General features: G+C 48.7%; 2 protein-coding genes across 4 annotated transcripts; one reads left to right on the top strand and one right to left on the bottom strand.

Annotated features, from left to right (window-relative positions):
* Positions 1–1383: 1383 nt before the first annotated feature.
* On the top strand, positions 1384–13189 carry PHKG1 (phosphorylase kinase catalytic subunit gamma 1). Its single transcript, XM_023246263.2, has 10 exons — positions 1384–1552; positions 3789–3893; positions 4372–4550; positions 4997–5051; positions 7556–7621; positions 7897–8060; positions 8448–8538; positions 8672–8825; positions 9002–9127; positions 9497–13189. The coding sequence occupies exons 2-10, from the start codon at positions 3811–3813 to the stop codon at positions 9740–9742; spliced, it is 1164 nt and encodes a 387-aa protein (XP_023102031.1). The 5' UTR covers positions 1384–1552; positions 3789–3810; the 3' UTR covers positions 9743–13189.
* SUMF2 (sulfatase modifying factor 2) lies at positions 10133–21240 on the bottom strand. 3 transcript variants are annotated; one of them, XM_011290326.2, is made up of 9 exons: positions 21066–21240; positions 19182–19347; positions 16420–16534; positions 15925–15969; positions 15427–15577; positions 14511–14566; positions 12531–12615; positions 12198–12342; positions 10133–10981 (listed from the first exon to the last, which is right to left on the bottom strand). In XM_011290326.2, the coding sequence occupies exons 1-9, from the start codon at positions 21127–21129 to the stop codon at positions 10897–10899; spliced, it is 912 nt and encodes a 303-aa protein (XP_011288628.1). In that variant the 5' UTR covers positions 21130–21240; the 3' UTR covers positions 10133–10896. The 3 variants fall into 3 exon arrangements, with proteins under 3 accessions (XP_011288628.1, XP_003998673.1, XP_044903858.1); XM_003998624.5 differs by having other exon boundaries at positions 19191–19347; positions 21066–21218; XM_045047923.1 differs by lacking the exon at positions 21066–21240 and adding an exon at positions 16916–17233 and having other exon boundaries at positions 19191–19329.
* Positions 21241–21295: the final 55 nt, after the last annotated feature.

Genomic DNA, 21295 nt, shown 5'->3' on the forward strand with positions numbered 1-21295 from the left:
AAGGGATTTTGTTAAGCATTGAAAGTATAAAGCACAAGTCCACTCTACAGCTTTGCATCAGGACCACAAAAAGAGGAGGTGGGAGCTTACAGTAAGTGAAAGGAGATTGAGGTGTTTTCATCATTGGAGCCAGATGTTGCATCTCAGTTAAGCAGAGGCCTTAATGCGTAGTAGACCCAAAGTCCTTCCCAGTGCCCATTTATATAGAAATCAAGCCATTTATATAGAGATCTTTTCACTCCCAGGAGTGAAAGAAATGGTCAGCATGAATAAAGGAATGAGCTCTTGGGCCCATACCTGAGGTTCATCTAGGCCTTCCTTACCTACTTCATGACGAGCAAGTCACATTCTCTTTAAAATTGCCTTAATACCAGAGTTTTGGGGTCCAAGTGAGAATGTGCAAGTGCTTTGTGAAATGCTAATCAAATGGGTGCTTGTGGGCTCAGCTTCTGTGTGAAGCACTGTATTAGCCCTCCCTTCATTTGGTATATTAGAATTAGGAGTTTGAAAAAAGGTAGCTTTAGGGGCACCTGGGTGGCTCAGTTGGTTAAGCATCCGACTTCGGCTCAGGTCATGATCTCTTGGTTGGGGGTTCGAGCCCCGCATTGGGCTCTGTGCTGACAGCTCAGAGCCTGGAGCTTGCTTTGGATTCTGTGTCTCCCTCTCTGCCCCCTCCCCACTCACATTCTGTCTCTCTCTCAAAAATAAACATTAAAAAATTTTTTTAATAAAAAAAAAAGAAAAAAGGTAGCTTTAGAATGAGAGAGAGCAATATGTCAGTGTCAGCATGTTGCGTACATTATTTCCAATTCTGTCAACCTCTTAAGGTAGAATCATACTGATGAGGGCCCTCACTCAAAGAGCCCAAAGGGGCACCCTGTCAGAGCTCATATGCTTTTCCTGGCACACGGACCTCCTCCCAATAGACCACAGGCTGAAAACTAAATGGGTTAAGGATGAAATCATGGAGGCAGATCAGAGATGGATTCCTGAAGGGGATGTTCCTTAACCTTTAAGGTCTGCATTCTGCAGGTCAGCCACAAAAACTGTTCCTGAGTGGGCCCCTGTGGACACTGGGGCTACAGTGTGGGTGCGCCAGTTTCTCCCGGGGTTTCCTCAGGTCCCTGCTCTCAGCATATAGACACTGTTCCCAGAGAAGTGAATGTGTTCCCGTCAAGGCTGGCTTTATCTCCTCTGGGCCTGGAGGCCAAAGGAGCTCCAGAGGGAAGATTGGTCACCTCATGCTGTTCCTGCGTGCTCTCAGGCCACCAGAGTTTCCCTCACCGTCCAGCAGAGGTCACCTCCTGGTGAGACTTGGCCCCTGCTGAGTCTTGGCCTGCATCCCAGATTTGCAGTTGTGATTTATTTCTGGCACGTCAGGCTTCCGTCACCAAGTAGCAAAGCCCGGAGGACGAGCAGCAAGATATCCTACTGTGGCCACGAGTGTCTGCTGAGGACCTGCTTCAGCCCTCAGTTGTCCCCTCTCCCCAAGGGGCTCTGAGACCTTTGGGATTCCTGTCACATTCACTCAAGGGCCTGAGAGGACCTAACAGTGAGTAGCTGGGCTGGTGATGGACAAAAGCCAGGCAACAGGCAGAGAGGGAGAGGCTGTGGGCAGAGAAGATAGAAACATCCAGAGCCATTAAACCCACTTTTCCCTTCCGAAGGCAGCTGGATGCAGAGTGGCAGCATTGACTCTTGAAGCCCCCCTCAGGGTATTTGCCTACAGAAAGGGGGTTCTCTGTTATTGTATTTTCAGACTTTGTGTTTTGGGGATGGATGTTTTGTTCCAAAAAGGACCAGGTTCTCTACTCCCATCTGGGGACCCTTTCCAAAGGAGTCTTGGGAAAGGTGGGGAGTCGGGGGTGGGAGGGCAGGTAGGGAGGTAGTGGACAGAAGCACAAATGTGGCTCAATCAGGCCTAGAGCAAGGGAGTGGTCCCCCTGCCCCACCCCAGGACAGGTGAATGCAGCCAGAAGTGTGTGAAGCTAGTCAGGCCAGGGAATGGAGCCCCCAGCTGGGATAGCTTCCTGGAACGGGTCCACCACATCCTCTGCCTGTAGAGGGCTGGGGGAAGGGAGAGAACTTGCACTACCCAGCTTTGGGAGGTGGGGGACACAGACACCCATCTTGGGAACTTAAAAGGACCTGCAAGGAAATGGGCTTGTTTTTACAGGAACAGACATTTCTGTGCTCAGTTGGGGCTGCTGACTGGGAAGCCTGTGAGCAAGCAGCCCAGGCGCCTGCTGTTGGCAGAGATTGTTGTTATTCTAATTATTCCTCTGGTAACCAGGCACCCAGCAGTGGGGACACCAGGCTTCCTGGAACAGCTAGCCCTACTTGGCTGGTCAGCAAATTGGCCCATTTGATAGGCCAGGCCTTCCTGGGCCCAGCAAGGGCAGTAGAAGTGGGGCTAGAGGCAGCTTTGGCCCTGCTGAATGTTAACTTGTGCCCATTTTCTATCTGCCCCTCTTCCTGTTGGTAGATAATTTTCTCTGTTCCTCAAATCCTATATCTGAGGTAGGAGTTTAGTACTATGGTGGCCTCTATATTCCTCAGGCACCTGGGTGGCTCAGTCGGTTGAGTGTCCAGCTTCAGCTCATCTCATGGTTCGTGGATTTGAGCCCTGTGTCAAGCTCTCTGCTGTCAGCGCCAAGCCCACTCGGATTCTCTGTCCCCACCCCACCTTACCCCTGTACTTCCCCCACTCACACTCTCTCTCAAAAATAAACATTTATATTCCTCAGGCAAAGCTGGCCAGCTCAGCTCCTGTGTCCAGGCCTGAGTATCCTGGCTTTGTACTGCCCCACACTGTGGCGGGACCACTCAGGGCTCACCGGCCATCATTTGGTAGGACATGGGGCATTCCGAGGATAGAACCGACCTGCCATCAGAACCATGAGCCAAAGGGATACCTCCAACTGTTGACTCACATCCAGGGAGCAGCACTGGGCACGGCAGGGAGGAATGGCTGGGACACCCCAGAGATCAGGCTAATGGAGGAGGTGACACCACACACTGACAGGTGATAGCAGAAGCAGGGCCCATTAAGCTCTGCATCCCTCTGAGCAGCTGGCAGAGTGCTTCTCAAAAAGCATGAGAGAAAGAAGAGAAAAGAGAGAAAGGAAGGAAGGAAGGAGGAAAGAAAGGTTAGGAAAGTCCTGGTTGAAAGCAGAATGAGTAAGGAAGGAACAGTGGGAAGCACTGGAAGTGTGTTCCGGAAGGAAGGCTGTTTTCACGGAAGGACAGTTACACTGGGGGAGGTGAAAGAGAGGCTCTAGGAGCCCCATATTGAGAAGATGAAATCATGAAGCTTCTCACCTTTCCGCAAGCACAGAGAACAAGCAGAGGAAAAGCAGGACTAGCCTCATCTCCTCAAAGAGAAGAGACAGCCCTTTAATTTGTCCTCTCCAAAGTTTCTCTGGTGTTCTTTCTAAAATCAAGGGTGTGCTGGCCTCCTCAGAGCTAACCCTGGGGCTGATGGCCCAGCCTCCTGCCTCTGGCCTGGGCTTAGGCCTGGCCTGCTGTCAGCAGGGGGCGGCAACTTACAGCGAGAACATCCGGGGAGCCACAGGGTTGCCTGGGGTTCACAAAAGTTTGCAGCCAGCAGGAAGACGCAAGCTGGGCTCTTTCCAAAGGGTGTTTCAACTCACATTTATTTTGAACGTCCACTATAGGCCTGCTCTGTGCCAGGAGATACAAAGATGAGTGAGAAAGGGTTCCAGTCCTCAAAGAGCACATCCCTTAGATCAGGACGGCTGCCAGCTTCTTTCCATCTCTCCCCTCAGAATCACCCCGGAGTTGCTGAGCATGACCCGGGACGAGGCACTGCCAGACTCGTATTCAGCACAGGGCTTCTATGAGAACTATGAGCCCAAGGAGATCCTGGGCAGGTAAGACCTAGACCTGCCCCAGGAAGTGCTGTCTTAGGCTCCAGCCAGTTCCATGGGCCCATGGGCCTATCCCCAAAGCACTATCCACTTGGAGAAACCCTCAGTTTGGGGTCCTGCTCTCCTGAACCAGGACAAATGAGAAGGGTATATACCTCTCCCAGAAGAATTCTCCCAGTGCTGTTGACAAGCACTTCCAAACCCACTTTGCACCAGGGTCAGAGATCAGGGGTCAGAGGGAAGGTGATGGCCCTCGATGCTGAGAAAGAGCACTAAACACTAAACTAGGAATCGAGTCCTAAGACCAGGCTCGTTACTCATCAGCTCCAGACAAATCACCCTCCCTCTGCCATCTTCATCCCCCATCCCCAAAAGCTCCTAGGGAGTTGGTGGATAAGGCAAGACATCTCTGTTGTGCCTTGGACCTGGGATTCTCCCTGGGGTGAGGGGCCCCTGGACCACCTGTACTCTGCACCCCCAGAGGAGTTAGCAGTGTCGTCAGGCGCTGCATCCACAAGCCCACGTGCCAGGAGTATGCTGTGAAGATCATTGACATCACCGGCGGGGGCAGCTTCAGCTCTGCGGAGGTGCAGGAGCTGCGGGAGGCGACGCTGAAGGAGGTGGACATCCTGCACAAGGTCTCGGGGCTCCCCAACATCAGTGAGTAATGGCTCTGGGCCCCAGCAGGTGCTCCACCATGATTCTGCTCTAATAACCCAAGTCAGGGAGTGCGTGCGGTCCCACCGTGCAGCCAGCCAGGATCCCCAGAGTGTCTCCTGCCCCGGAGACCCTGCCAGCCCAGCACCCTGAGGCTTGAGGTTCCCAGCCGCACCCTTACCACCCTGGAGACTCAGCTCTAAGCCTCCTCTTCCAGCCAGCCAGAGGTTTGCAAGCAGAACTGGTGGTGGTTGCGGGTCAGGGAATGGGGGTGTAAGGTCCCGGGCTGGCCCCTCCCTTAGCGGGGACTCCTTTGAACACTGTTCTGATACCCCTTCCAGCTCTTGAAGTCAGTCGGAGCAGCTTTAGTACCCTCACCCCTGTGCCCCCCTGCTGCCTCTGCCCAGGCTCCTCTGCTACCTGAGACGAGTTAGTCATTTCCATTTCAGTACAGCTGAAGGACACATATGAGACCAACACTTTCTTCTTCTTGGTGTTTGATCTGTAAGTACCCAGTCCTGCAGCCAGCCACACCCTGGGGCCTGTCGGAGAACCTCCTAGTGTGGTCCCTACCCAGTGCTTCCTGGAGACCAACAGCCAGCTCCCTACACTGTGGAGGCCAAATAGGATCACCAATGCTTCAGGTCAATCAGCCCCGGGGTCAGGCTGCCAGGTCTTGAATCCTGGGGCCACGACTTATGAGCTAGATGGTTTCTTTAGGTATCCGTTTTCTCATGGGCATTACAGAAGTAATAATAGCACAGCAAATGGCACAATGTAAATGCTATTAATTATCAACTACAATGACGATGACGAAGGTGGTCATTCAATACTCATTCTGGACATTGAGGCTATAGCAATGAACAAGACAAAGTCCCCAACTTCATGTAATGATTTTCACAGAGAGTGAACAGAAAGCAATGATACATACACATAGTTATGTACATGTACAGATGCATAAAGCAGAGCAGGAGTTAGAGGTGGGGCTTCTTTAGATGGGGCTGTCAGGGAATGCTCTCCAGAAGGTGACCTGAGCAGAGGCCCAGATGAAGTGAGGGAGGGATCAGAACCAACACCTGGAGAAGGACCCTTCCAGCAGAAGGACAGAAGGAAGAGCCAGAGCAAGGGCCCCACCGGATGGGCTTCATATATTCCAGGATTGGCAAGGAAACCAGGGTGGAGTGGGGCAAGCTTGTGGAGTTGGCAGAATGTGAGGCCAGTCTGTACTGAAGACCGGATTTTGCAGGCATGTCAGCCATGGCAAGGACTTTGGAGGGATGAACACATCCCTCTTACTTTTGAAAAGCATACTACTGACTATAAGGAGGCAAGAGTGGAAAGGAGGAGGCCAGCAGTATTGAGGCAAGAGGCCCACCAGGGAGGCAAGCAGTAAAGGATGTATTTGGGGTGTGGCTCAAAGACTGACATCATTGTTGTCATCATCAATGTCACTATTCCCCTGCTTCTGCACCAACAGGGATACTGAGACAAGCTCCTTGTCACAGGGTCCACTGCCCACAGGGGGCCTTTCAGCTCTGAGAGCCTCTGTTTTCTCAAGAAAGGAAAAATGATAACAACCACTGTGCCCATCTCACCAGGCTCTAAGTATTGAATTCGACGACACAAAGTGCTCTGTGAACAATGTTTTCAGACTTATCATTTTTATCAGAAAGGCTTCCCAGGGAAGGGAACTGTCCAGCTCCTTGTCGCCCCACTCCATTGAGTCCTCACTAAAGGCTCCATGAACCACCACCATTGTGTGGTGTCTTGATTCCTCCATACATAATAGCTAATTTTAGGGACTGGATTTACTTGAGAAAATTATTCAAGTAGGTTTTGTTTTGTTAGAATGTTTCATACTGTAGCCATGCTGAATATGTGTAGGGTTATTTTCTTCCAGACACAGTATAACCTGGCCTGTGTGTACAATTAAACTGCCAGGTCCATGAGGCAGCAGCCTGTGGTATCTTGCCCAGTCCCCAGTGTTTACTGGTTCATCTTTCTTATGTTGCTAACAGTGAGTTCTTCTAGTGTCTTTAAAATGGAATTAGAATAATAAAAACTGGATTCACACATGGCCTTTCTGGGACACAGTGCAGATATTGTACAGATAAGGCTCACCTCTGTAAATTCTAAGTTGTCTCCTCAAACGGAACCCCCCTCCCTGCCATACCAGCTAAGCTCAAGGGTTTTCTTGCCTCTATGACAGTGGCCAAATTCCTTTGTGTCCCAGGAATCCTGCTGCTTTCCCTGGAGGGGTGGGTGAGGAGAGCAGGATGTACCTTTCCTATTTAACCAGGGGAGACTTTCCCAGGGCCGCCCAAGACTTAACCAGCTGCAGCTGTCCCCAGCTCTGCTCGGTGACACTGCCCTGTAGAGCCCTTGTGGACAGCTCAAATATCCCTAACCTTTGAAGAAGTTGCTTAGGGAAGCTATTTTTAATGCTGCCCTGAGTTGCCCTCCAGGGTGCAACTAGATTGTTTTAGCAGCGACCTCTTTCTACATCATTCCAAGAAGTGGGAAGATTGAACTGTAATTCTTACTCCTAAAATAGGCAAACTTTGCTCTTGCAGCACCTGCACTGTTGCCTCTACTGTCCATTCCTGGGAAAAATCAGGACACTCTTGTCCTGATCTGGATCTGGGGCCTTGGGCCAGTGGCTCAGGGTCCCTCTTTCACCTCCCAGCCCTGATTTTGGCCCTGATAGATCCCAGTCAGTGTGTCACTTCCACAGGTGGGGGGACCTTCAGGCTGGTGCCATCCCACCCCCAGTGGGGGAGACACTCACCCTCATGCTATCCCACCCTTTCGGTTTCCACTGTTCTTCTAATCTCCCTAGACAACCCCTCTGCTCACTTCCCCAGCTTCTTCCTGCAGCCCTTGGTCCTTCATGGGGAGTGGTCCACTCTGTCTCTGGAGATATGAGGGGAGGAAACAGGTCTCTGGGAGTAGGGTAAGAAGGGGGTGCTCTTGGGACCCATACAGATACAAACCCGCCATCCCCACAGGATGAAGAGAGGGGAGCTCTTTGATTACCTCACTGAGAAGGTCACTCTGAGTGAGAAGGAAACCAGGTGAGGATCCATTTGCCCCTACTGCCACTCCCTGCCCCAGAGTCCTAGTGATACTGGCACCAAGCTCTTGGAGTGAGAGCAGTATGCATTTGTCTGGGCTGGGGGCAGGCACTGCTGGCTTTTGTAGCCTCCCTCCCTCTTTGGCTCAGCCTAGATGGTCTCAGCCTGTCCTCCCACACTGGCAGTCTGGTGGGTATATGGGCTTTGGTCTCCCTGCTTGCTACCGGGCCCTGCGGAATAGGAGATAAGAGTGACATGTGCCTGTCCCACCCCAGAAAGATCATGAGAGCCCTGCTGGAGGTAATCTGCAATTTGCACAAACTCAACATTGTGCATCGGGATCTGAAGCCTGAGAACATCCTCTTGGATGATGACATGAACATCAAGCTCACAGACTTTGGTTTTTCCTGCCAGCTGGAGCCAGGAGAGAAGCTGCGAGGTCTGGTAACATGGCCTTGGCCCATGTCAGGGGCTCAGGTCTCTCTCATCCACGCTCCCAGGAACAGAGATTGCCTGGATTTCTCCCCTGATTTCCACTCCCAGAATAAAAATCCTACCATTTCAGGGCTAGGTGTCTCTTCAGGTAAGCCTCCTCCCAGGGCTGAGCCAGGTTCCCACTGCCTGAGTTCCAGGCCGGGATGGCTAGACGTGACCGAGGAAGCAACAGACCCAGCACCCAGGCCCTGCCCTTGGCTCTGAAGGTGGCCAGTGTTAGAAGAGTCCCAGCCCAAGCACCATTTTGCTTTTGTCTACATTTTTTTTCTTTGGATCTTCCCCCTTCCAAGTGCCCCCTGCTGACCTGTCCTGAATGTAACTATTTCTGCAGAGGTCTGTGGGACCCCCAGTTACCTGGCCCCTGAGATCATTGAATGCTCCATGAATGATGACCACCCAGGTTATGGGAAGGAAGTGGACATGTAAGTATGTTGGGAAGTGACCCAGAAGGACAGGGATGCCCCCGTGGCTAAGAGCACCTGGCTGGGGAGGGGAGGAAATGGCAGGAGCTACAGCCAGTTCTCCTGCCTTCCTCCCTGTTCCACCTGATACCAGGTGGAGCACAGGCGTCATCATGTACACCCTGCTGGCTGGCTCCCCACCCTTCTGGCACCGGAAACAGATGCTGATGCTGAGGATGATCATGAGTGGCAACTACCAGTTTGGCTCACCTGAATGGGATGATTATTCAGACACAGTGAAGGACTTGGTGAGAGACCAATCCTTCTGGCTCCTCTGCTCAAGAGAGGGGGAGTCCACCACGGGGGAGAGAAGCATATCATGCTACAAAATGGAGGACCCTACTGGGAAAGACCTTATGTCTTCTGAAGTGCTGGAGGGGACCCTGCCTTGATGTTTTCAGCTCCCCCTTCCTTATTCTCTCAGGTTTCTCGCTTCTTGGTGGTGAACCCCCGGGGCCGCTGTTCAGCAGAAGAGGCCTTAGCACACCCGTTCTTCCAGCAGTATGTGGTGGAAGAAGTGCGTCACTTCAGCCCCCGGGGCAAGTTCAAGGTACTGAAGCTCCCCTCCCACCCAGGGCGGGACTCAAGTCCAAGCCCCTAAGTCCCTTTCCTTCCCCCAGGGACTCCTTTCACTCACAGGGTTTCCAGAGTACCTGCCCTTCCCCTCCCACCCATCCCTGTGATGGCTCCAGCTCAATTTCTGGCATCAGAGAGGACAGAAGTCACCCATCTGGCTCCAAAAGCCCACATCTCTGCAGATGCCGGAGGGGTGGGAATGATAGGGGGAACACTAGGAAAGGCCCAGCGGTAGGCACACAAGGCTTCATAGCAATCACTCTCAGGGACTCCCTGCACTGGAAGGGGAAGGAGACAGGCCGGCAGGGACTGGGTCCAGCTTCTCAGTTCTGGCTTTCCACAGGTGATTGCTGTAACAGTACTGGCTTCAGTGCGGATCTACTACCAGTACCGCCGGGTGAAGCCGGTGACCCGGGAGATCGTCATCCGTGACCCTTATGCCCTCCGTCCTCTGCGCCGACTCATCGATGCCTATGCTTTCCGCATCTATGGCCACTGGGTGAAGAAGGGGCAGCAGCAGAACCGGGCTGCCCTCTTTGAGAACACACCCAAAGCTGTGCTCCTCTCCCTGGCTGAGGAAGACTACTGAGGGGCCAGCAGGTGGGGTAGGTGGGGTAGGTGGGGTAGGTGGGGCGGAGGGCGGGCAAGGAGGGAAAGCCACAGAAACAGAAGTTGAAGGAGTGAGATCATGTCCAAGCCTCTGTCCAGAGCGGGGTACTTGGGCCTGGCCAGAACCCCTGCACCCAAGGCCCCTATCCCCTCTCAGAGGCTCTGCACAAGGGCAGGGTGCTCCCATCACACGTCATCACACATTGGTGAGTGTGGTCAGGGCCTGTCCCCATAGAGGGGAATTGCTTCTCTACTTCCCAGCTGTAAGCACCATCTCAGGTTCTTCTCATGGGAGGCCCAGAGTTCCAGATGCTTGCGCGCCCTTCTCTTAGGGTCCCAGGGTGAGGATAAAAGAGAATAGTCTGAGATATACAATCACAAGAGGTTTTACTGACCTCACAACATCCAGTGGCACCATGGGAGCAGGTTCTTTTCTAGGGACCTATGTTTAGAGGCATATGGGAGCCCTGATCTGATTAACAATAGAAAGGGAAGGTTCTGGTATTTGTCTGTCTGGAATATCATTTACTTTGTGACTCTCACAATACAGTTTTGTCTGGTAAATAATTCGGCTCCCCTAGACCCTTTTAAGACTGACATTGTGCTTTAAAGAGCCTGGTTACTGCATTCTACGTACGGTTAGCAGAAATTAGGTTCCTTCAGAGGCATGTGAAACACTACAAATGAGGTGAATGAAAGAAGTATTTTCCTTCTACAGCAATTTGCTTGGAAAACAAAGAGAAATGGGGAAATTCTGCCTTGAGAAAACAATGCTGGATCCCTGAATTAAACATTGATTTAAAATTTTTAACAAAGTGCCTTTCAGAGCACTCTGGCCCAATTGTTTGAGTACTGGGCCCTATACAGTTAATATCTGACCTCTAAGAGAAACACCCAGCTCTTGGCCACAATCAATAAGTTGGGCCCCTTCTCCAGGAGACAGTGGCACCCTCCTCTGAGGTTAGAGTCCTCTCCTGGCCTGGTGAGAGATGCCTGCCACAGAGGAATGGAAGAGGAGTAGGATGTCGTTCCTGAGGCTAAAGTTTAAGAGTCTGGAGTTTGGCTGTGTCTGGAACGTGGCCAGGGAGTGACACGGGCACCATGGGGCTCTTCTCTTTGGCTCTGCATAGCTGTTCACAACTCCCCAGGCAGTCGGCCTGCACTGGATGCACAACGGAAGCCAAGGTTGTCTGAGGCTGAATCTGGAGTGTTGCCCATCCTGGCACCAGAGAAGAGGAGAAAGAATGGACATTTGTTGAAAAGGGGTCTGGAGTCTTACTCCACTTTCCTGCTCTACCTCCTAGGGCCTGCTGTGGTCCAAGGTGCGGGAGGACATGGTCTAGAAAGAAGCCTGGGGTGAGGGCGCTCCTGGGGCAATGGGGAGAAGGGCCCTGGGACAGGGTGGAGGAAGTGTGAGTGAACAGCTCTGAGAATCTGCTCTGGAAGGCAGGAAGGGCAATGACTAGTAACTTTAGCTGCTGGTGGTTTAGAATAACTCAGTCAAAACAAACAAACCAACAAAAAATCCTGTCAGTAAGAAGCAAAATGTTGTAGTGCCAGTGAGTACTTCATACTTTTTAATGAACTTTCACATATGCTCCTTCATTTGCCATTTCTCAATAGCTCTGGAAGGGAGGGTCTGTTCACCATTTTAGAGACCCAGCAGATACTAGAAGATGTAAATATCCTGCCCAGAGCCAACTACTGCTTCATGGGCACAAGAGATTCAGTGGCAAACCCAGCTTCCTGGTTCCCAGGCTAATATCTTCTCCATTACTTTGTCCTAAAAAAAGGAGGTGAGAGACAGTCTTGGGCCTCAATGTGTCAAAGAAACGTCTGCAAACCTGACTTCCCGAGGCCACAGAAACTGTGGTCTCTTTTTAATCCTTATGGAACCCATAATGGGAGGAATCACAGGGAGATCAATCAAAATAAATGTACAGATGAGACTGTAGAGACAGTCCCAGTAGGAGACTCAGGTGCTAGCACTAATCATCTGTGTGAAATGAGCAGGTCCCAGCACCTCCCTGAGCCTAATTTTCCTTGACGGTAAAACAAAATGGTTACAGAAAATGACTTTTCATGTGCTTTCCAGTTTGAAAATACCATGGAAATACCATGACCCCAGGCCATAACCTATTTATGTGGCCATTCTACCCCCTGTCTCCGCACACCCAGTTAGGAGGACAAGAACAGAAAGAAAACCTTATGGTGTGGGACACAAAGTCTTTCTGGGTGCTGAGAGCTGGCAAGAAAAGGCACAAGTCGCCCTGGGCTCTTTTGCTTCTCATGGCAAGTGCTGCTTGTTCTCTTTTCTGTGCCCAACTCTGGGTGCAGACGGAGGTGTGGAAGCAGTGCCAACACCAGCTCTGGTGCTGTCTGTGCTCTGGGAGACCAGGACCTGACCCTCAGCCCCTAGATCCCAGGCTTCTTACCTGGTGGTGACCCGGGCCCGGTGGTTGGCGGAGCCATCAGCTGTGTCGATCCAGGATGCCCCCCGGAGGACACGCATGTCCTGGTCAGTGGTCGGGTACGGTGATGCCGTCCACTCCCACACGTTGCCCATGAGGTCATAGAGCCCTACAGCACAGCAGGGTGGGGGTCAGTCCCAGGCTGGCTAGTACTAGCCCCCCCCGCCGCCCCCACTTATGAAGTCTTTAGGGGAGCAAATGCTTCTCTGGTGGTGTTTCTTTCTGCCTCATTGATCAACAGAATGATCCCACCAAACAATTTGTGAGTGTTGACAGCAATGTGAAAGGAAATCTTACCATAGTTATTCTGTGGGGGGAAAGCATTCACTGGGGAGACTCCATGGAAGCCATCCTCAGCTTTGTCACCCTTGGGGAACTTTCCCTGAGAAGGAGAAATTTAAACTAAAACATTTACCATCCTGTTCCAAGGCAGGTGTCCCTGTCTACCCAGAGGAAAACCAAGGTCACTTGCTGTGTCATCTGGGGTGGGGTGAGGGGTATGGGGCAGTGTTCTGAGGTACCCATCCTGAGCTCCCAAACTAGTCACCTCATGTCCTCCACCATCACCTCCTGGCTGGATTAGGACGGGTATGGTTTCCCCTGTGCCCACAGGGGTCTAGAACAAGCCTACCCCACTCCCACTTTCTCCACTCTCAGCAGCTCCCACTCCTCTGCCTTGGACCCCATGCGCTTGGGTGCCTTGGGAAGAAAGGCTCTCCTCCCCTCCTCTGTGGTCAGCACCACCTGCCATCTGCAGAACCACCAATGCCCACCCTGTGCTCTCCTGTAACACCTCTTCCCCTTCTACCACCAACAGGTGTAACTCTCCCTCGTCTGCCCTGACTCTACCCTCATCTGTTCTTACCACCAAAATTCCTGAAAAAAAGGACCCTATATTTGCTGATGCAATGTGTCCAATGTGTTCATTCTTCTCATTAAAACTGGGATTCATCTTCCACTGGTCTATGGAAGCTGCTCTTACTAAAGGGGAGATAGAAGGGGCAATAGCTACTACGTGCTAGGGCTGCTACATTTATCGCTTTTAATGTAATACTTACAAGGTTGTGAGGCAAGTATTTTCTCCCTTTAAAAAACTGGCAACTGAGGCTCAAAATGGCTAACTTATCAAAGATTACAGTGAAGAAGTCAGATCTGTCTTTTTGCAAAGCTCTGATCCAAAGATCATCTAAGATCAGTTTACCCCTCAGGTCCTTTTTAATGCTACCCCCTGAAACGCTGACGCTGTACCACCTCACTCTATAGAGTCTCCCTGGGAGATGACATTCTTGCCCAAGATGTATGCTGATGACTCCCAAACCACTTGCTCTGACCCAGACCTCTGTCCTAAGTTCCAGACTCATATTTTTGACTTTCAGCATATAAATGACCCAAAGGCACCTTAAACTAAGCTGATCTTAGTTCAGCGATCAGTGATCAAGTTCTAACCTTCTGACCCCAAATGCATATCATCTATTCTGGATAATGGTACACCATCATCCTGTGGCCCAAGCTTAGATTCATGCTCGAACCCAACTCTCTTTCACCTCTCCACATCTGATTAATTACCAAACCCTGTCTATCTTCTCAGGCACGCCTCTTCCATTCGGCTTCCTCTCCATCCTGCTGCTACTTAATTCACATGTTCAAAATCCCTTGTGCCATTGCCACAGCCTCAAATTCAGAGACCCTCCCCCCCACTGCCACCACTGCAGCTGTACTTCGTTGGGTCCTGTGCAAATTAGCAACTAGCATACTCCCCAAATCAAAGATGCTTTTAGTCCCCTCTGTTGACTCCCCACTGCCTACAGGGTAAGATATAACCGTATCTTGGCACACCTGGTCCTTCATAATCTGCTTACAACCCACTGCCTACATCATCTCCTACACCCCCCATTTCACTGTGCTCCAGCCTCTCTGAATTTGTCCCGTCTCTGAACACACAGTACCCTTTCCTAATACAATGCTTACACTCATGTTGTTCCTTCAGCTGATAATGCCCTTTCCTACACTTTTCACTTGGCAAATTCCAATCTCCATCAGGTTCAATGTCATCTTCTCTGTGAAGTCACCCCCAGCTCTCTCAGGCAGTCATTTACTCCTGCAACTCTTCAGTATCTAGCCCTACCACACTGTCTTTTGCTTTACCAGTTTGGTAGTTTATCAGTCCCATTAGAACACAAAACCCTCTGAGTCCCACAGCCCAATGTGCCGCCTAGCCTACAGCAGGTTTTGATCAAGGCTTTGAGAAGGGAGAGGGGTGAGGAATGTAGGTCTTACCTGCCACAGGTTGGTGCGGTTTGGCTGGAACTGGTTTCCCCATGGATAAGCCTGACCTGCCAAGAGAGCAAGGAGATAGCAGGGGTGGGAGAGGTGAAGGGTTGTGGAACAAGGGAAAGACAGAAATAGTGAGGGAACCAAAAGGAAGTCAGAAGGTGATGAGAAAAGAAGAGAGAGATTACTTTTATTTCCCAGGCCTGTCCCTTCCCCTCACTGTACTGCACTCAGAGCCCCTGGCCTCCTGATCTGCTCCAGGACAGTGCAATCCCAATTGTGGTCCTGACTCATGCCAGTCTGTAAACTGTTACTGGATCATGTCTAGATTAAGTACAGAAATTGGGGGTAAGAATGAAGAAACTTGTCAACTAGACTTAAACTGGATAAACAAACAACCTTATTATTCACATTATTATTATTCACATTAATAATTTTGACTACTGGGATAGCTGGTGTTCATTCAAAGAGTAGCAGAGGTGTTGAACACGGGGAGTTGCTGCTTCCTGCTCCTAACTTTTTGTTTAGTTGGGACTGCAGAACAACAGAGTTATGAGCAAATAGTGATTCTTTAGTCCCTTTTACACCTATGGAAAAGGCAGTCTAGGTAGTGCTTTTCTTTCCCCCTATACTATGGTGTTCTGATCATTTACTGAAATGTAACATGTCTGGGTGCAATCTCCAAAAATGACAAATTTTCTGTCTGTTCCTTCATTCCATTTTTCCACTTAGTAATTTTTATGGCATTGTACATTAGTATGGGTGTGAGATGGAAGAGAATTGAAAACAGGAACAACCGGCCCTTTGCCACACAGTTTAGAAGACTGCTCTTGGGAGTATGGACCCTTCCCACCCTTCAAAGCCCCCCATGCAGGGTAGTATGGGAGAAGAATAAAGGGGAGTCGCGCTGCCGACTCTATACCCGTCAAGCCCCCTCGGGCAGCAAACTCCCACTCTTCCTCGGTGGGCAGCCGTTTCCCCCTCCAAGCACAGTAGGCACGAGCGTCATTCCAGCTCACGTGTACCACTGGGAGCTCCAGTCTCTCTCGGATGCCAGAGCCAGGACCTGCAGGCTGACAGCCAGGATGAAGTGAGACAGACTTCTGGGAGCTCATGGAAGTCTGAGGAAGGCTAGGCTTAAGGTGGCTGAGTTCAGCTTTTACCACTAGATGGAGCAAGGAAGTTGGAGGAGACAGCCTGGTGAGCGCGGAGAGGCCCAGAGTCAGAAACGGAAAAGTGGGATGGGCGATGGGAAAAAAGATCAGGGCACAGGAAATAGGGTTGCTTGGCTGTGTCCTCAAAATTTATGGTCATCCTTTTTAATTCCATATTTCTAGATGGGCAACGGGTCTAGGGAAGCCAGGCCTCCAGAATAAGAGTCAACAGGGGCAGAAAACAAGGCAGAGGAACCAACCCTTACCTGTCTCCAGAATGCCCTTTCCACTGGAAGCCACCAGAGAACAGACTGCAAAAAAAGGAAAAGGCATGACTGCAAGATGCTCTGACCCAGCAAGGTCACCTTCCTGACTGACACACAGGAGGCAGAGCAGACACTTTAGGCTGAGACTCGGGTGGTCCAAGTGGGGCTGTTTCTGGAACCTTTAAAGCAGGACATCTCCTGACCATTATTGGAGGGGATGTTGAGATGTTCTCTTGTCAGTTCATGGAGTAACTTGAACCCTACATGTGACCAGATCACCAGACTTTTTACAAAGTCTCTCTAGGCAGAAACCAGCACAAGGTTAATGTCTCGGGAGTATGTGTTCATCTGACTCTTCCAGGGAGGATCTCTCTTGCTTCCTCCCTGCCTGCGGCTCTCAGGGGTGATTCTCTCTTGTGGCCCAGGTGACCCCATAACCCACAGGATTCTCTGTCCAGGGCCCACTCCTTCAGCTGAAAGCCCAGGTTCTCTCACCTCCATCTGATGGGCCACTTTGTTTCTAAGCTCATCCGAGACAAAGTCCTCAAAGACAAAACTCCACCCAAACTTCTCAGCCTCTGTCCGGTACTTTTTTTCCCTGACAAACTCCCTGAAAAGAGAGATATTTCACTTGGTTAAGCTGCTACAGTTCCAGGTCCCACTGTCACCCCCTCCTGCTCCAGAAAACCTCATATATCCTTCACCTTTAAGTCACACATCACAGAGTTTCCGTCAACAACAAGGAATTGACATTGAAGTCTGAGTAGGAGATTTTCCTTTAAAATCTGTTGCTGTATGTGTAATTCACGTAGAGTAAAATTCACTCTTTTAGTGCAGTTTTGTGAGTTTTGACAAAACTTATAGTCATCATCACAATCAAGATATAGAGGAAGTTTATCAACCACCTCCAAAAATTCCCTCATTGCCTCTGCAACCATTGCTGTTTTTTGTCCCTATAGTTTTGCCTTTCCCAGAATATAAATTCACATACATCAAATCATACAGTATGTAGCTTTAGAGTCTGGCTTCTTCCATTTAGCATAATGCTTCTGAGAATCACCCACGTTGTTGCCAGTATTAGTTTGTTCCTCTGTTTACAGAATACCATTTTATTGTGTGGAGGTTCTGTATTTTGCTTTTCCATTCACCACTTGCAGGTCATTTGGGTTATCTCCAGCTTTTGGAGATTATGAATAAAACTGCTGAGAATATTTAAGGGTGGGGAACAGGTCTGTTTTCTGAAAGGTCTTCATCACATCCTCACTCTCACAACAATCATGCGAGGGAGGCAGAACATGATTATCTCCATCTAACAAATGAAAAAAAACGGAATCAAATAAAAATGATGTACTGAAATTTTAGAATGGATTTTCACACAGTTTGGTATGGTTTAGCAAATTTTAGCACGTAAAATTTCCAGGGTAAGATGGGTTGTTTTCACTGGGCTAATAGTACCCCGTCTGTGCCAGCCCTCTGACATGAGGAGACATTGTTCACCCATGAAAGGGGCATTGAGAATGGAGGAGGTGATCAGATGTGGTAGCAACAGCTATTCACCAACCTCAGAGCATCTGAGTAGTTTGAAAATCTTTCACCAGAGAGGCAGAGACAAATCATGGGGGTTCTAAGCAAAGTTTAGGGGCTTGCCAGAGGTCTATCATAAAATAGGTCATTAAAAATAATAAATAAATAAATAAATAAATAAATAAATGTATGTCATAATTTGAAATATAAAAGAACACACATTGTTCATCTATCTAGCTAGCTATTTCTGGTTGTCATGATGTGGTGCAAACCTGATCAAAAGTGATTTCTCCTTCAATTTTAATAACTTTCCTGTTTAAAAATACTTTTAAAAAGCACATATAAGCATGGAGTGCTGGTTGGCTCAGTCAGTTAAGCGTCTGACTCTTGGTTTCGGCTCAAGTCATGATCTTACAGTTCGTGAGTTCGAACCCCGCACCAGCTGTATGCAGCCTGCTTGGAACTGTCTCTCTCCTCGCCTTTCTCTTCTTCTCCCTTGCACTCATTCTCTCTCTCACTCTCAATATAAATAAATACTTAACAAAAAAGCACATATGCGTAATGCATATTGTATTATAGAAAAATGAGAAAGCACAAGTATATGAAAAGAAAAAAAAACTGAAATCATCCATTATCAGACCAACTAAGATATAGATATAGATATATATATATATCCCTTACATAGTGTTCCCTGTCCTGCCCCCCCGCCCTCCCAGGAAGGATTTTTAAATACCTTTAATAAGGTGCTTCCCTGGAATTATTTTCATTTGGAAGTCACAAAAACATCGGCAAAATCTGTAAACTAACACAATGCTGCATCTCCCAGTTCTTTTTTTTTTCTTTAATTTTTTTAATGTTTATCTATGTTTGAGAGACAGAGAGAGACAGAGTGTGAGCGGGTGAGGGGCAGAGAGAGAGGGAGACACAGAATCCAAAGCAGGCTCCAGGCTCCGCTGTCAGCACAGAGCCCAACGTGGGGCTCAAACTCACGAACTGTGAGACCATGACCTGAGCGAAGTCGGACACTTAACTGACTGAGCCACCCAGGTGCCACAAATACACTAATAATTCTTATGCTTACTCTGTCTCCTGAGTAAATTTTTCCCCGTAAATTTTTATCTTAAAGAGTTTTAAGGCCACAATGCAACACATAAGTCATTTCCCACATTTGCTTTGTCTTCCTGTTCCCTCCTCTTCTTTTTCCCACTCTTCTCTCTATATATTCCCCCTGTATCATTTGAAGGTAAGTTACAGGTGTCACCTGGATCATTCCCCACTTTAGCCTTTGCAAAACATACCACCTTGAGGAAAGTGAGGCGGCTCAACAAGGCTTCCTAGATTGAGTTGGAATCACAATGCTTGTCCTAAAACAATGCCAGTTCCATAAGTAAATATAAAGGATATTTAAAGACTCCCAGCTACTAGGACCCTTCTCCCAATCCCTTTTCCCTGTGGAAGAGGTTTTTGTTAAGTGTTTGACTTCTGCCCCTATTTCTCAGTGTTATATCCAGTGTAATGGAAAATCCACTGGCTCAAGGGTCAGAGGGTTTGAGTTCCAGGTCCAGCTCTGCCGTAAACAGAGTCTCCAGACTTCAGATTCTTCACCTGAAAAATGGAGACAGCACTTATCCCATATTACTATTGCAAAGATGATATGTAATAGTGAACAAGCTAGTTTGCTTTTAGCTATCAGGAACGAAAATCAGAAAGAGCCTTTACTGCTCTTAGAATACCTGATGTACCTGAAATCTTTGTTGGTGACAGGAAATATATCAATGGCAAAGGGTTTTACTGTCATCTCCCGGACAGGCCCTTCACCATCTCTGCCATCTGGTGAATTTGTTCCCATCTGGAATCTCCCACCTGGTAGCTGGACCATGCTAGTAGCCTGCCCATTCCCTGCAGAGAAAAAGGAGCATCATCAGTAATACATTAATATATATAAAACAAGTGACAATATTTGGATCATACGTAATATTCATAATGATGTAATGAAAAAAAAAGGCGGCTTAAAAATTTGGCTTTAAATTCTTGTTCTGCCACTTAATTTGTTGGGTGACCTTAGGCAAATAAGTCAGTCTGAGTTTTGGTTTCTTCACCTACAAGATGGAGATAACATCTAGCTATTTCATAGGTGTGGCTGTATAAATTAAAATTAACATGTGTGAAACGTTGTGAGTGCATTGTAATTATTCAACAAATGTTTATTTTCTTTCTTACTGCTCTATTTCTGTACACAACTCTTTGTCCCAGCTAGGTAAATCTAGACACTATACCCTGAAATACATCTAGCACATCTCTACCCACACTTCTGCTCAAGTTGTTTCTCTGCCTCTTCCTCCCCATTTCTGAATGATTTTCACTATTATATCATATGCTCCAGAAAGAAAAGGACTACATTTATTTTGCCAGTGTATTCCTGGCATCTAGCATAAGAGCACGATAATTAGCAAATAACTGAATGAGGTCCTTCATATCTACTGTTTGAACACCTCAGAAAATCAGAATTAGAAATATCTTTATTATTTATTTTTTTAACTTTTTTTGTTGTTGTTGAGAGACTGAGAGCACGAGTGGGGGAAGGGCAGAGAGAGAGGGAGACACAGAATCTAAAGCAGGCTCCAGGCTCTCAGCTGTCAGCACAGAGTCCAATACGGGGCTCGAACCCACGATCCGACTGAGCCACCCAGGCGCCTCAAAAGGATCTTTAATTCAACCCCCTTATTTAACAGGAAAAAACCAAGACCCAAAAAAGAGAAACCACTTAAAGAACTAGTTAGCAGGGACAGCACTAGATCCAGGTCTCCTTACTTCCAGGTCAGCACTATTTCCAACCTGCTACACTTGTCTTCACACTTTGGGGTGTTATGTTTCTGCCTAAGGATGTCTAAGTATTATAAGTTCCTCAATGGCCGAGTCTACCATTTTTTCATGTTTCTCTGTCTTTAGCCTTCTTATTCTCATTCTGACACACACTGATGATTTCATCTACTTCAAGGGAGAAAAAATTTTACAGGGAAATCTCAGATTAAAAGGGAATTAAGAAACAACATATAACTGCAATGTATGAACTCTGACATTAACTCAGTAAGTAAACTATAACAAACACAGTAGATGAATTTGAACACTAACTGTATGTTTAAGGATATTAATGACAACTGTTAGTTTTTTAAGGTAGAGAAAGAGTATGGTGGGTTTTTTTCATGACTTCTTGTCTTTTTGGCTATTCATGCTGTGTATTTACAAATAAAATTGTGTCGTGTCTGGATTCACTTCAAAAAGGCCCCAGGGAAGGAGAAAGTGACATACCAAAATAGCAAGATTAGTTATAAACTGGCGCCTGTTTTTAAGCTGGGTTACCGGTTCATAGGAGGAGGTGTTTTTATATTCTTTTACACTGTGTTCGAAAGATTCCAAAATAAATTAAAAGTGAAAAAGCAGTTAGATAGGATATGAGCATTAACCATCTTGCCAAGTTGGCTGCCTCTGGCTGCTCCAAGCCCATCCCGGAAGCGGGCGGAGGGGCCACGGTCTCTTTCCCGATCTGGCAGGGCACCCACCCCTTCCCTGATGTTTCCTGGGGCACACAGGGTCAGGGGACAGGCCAGCACACTGACCTAGCTCGAGCCACGGGCCAGACAGGAGCAGCGGCAGAATCAGCAGCGGTGGCGAGGGTCCCATGCCGGTAACACGAGCAGCACGCCGCACCGTAAAGCCCTTCTGCGCCTGCGCCCTGCGTGCACCGCTTCGGCCACCGTATCGCTCGCAACGCCTCCTTAGCGTTTCCCTCACAACCCCCTTTGGTCAAAAGTGCTTGGTTAGTCCCAGGCTGCGGCTGGGTATAGAA

Source organism: Felis catus, chromosome E3 (assembly GCF_018350175.1).
Source record: "Felis catus isolate Fca126 chromosome E3, F.catus_Fca126_mat1.0, whole genome shotgun sequence".
NCBI lineage: Eukaryota > Metazoa > Chordata > Mammalia > Carnivora > Felidae > Felis > Felis catus.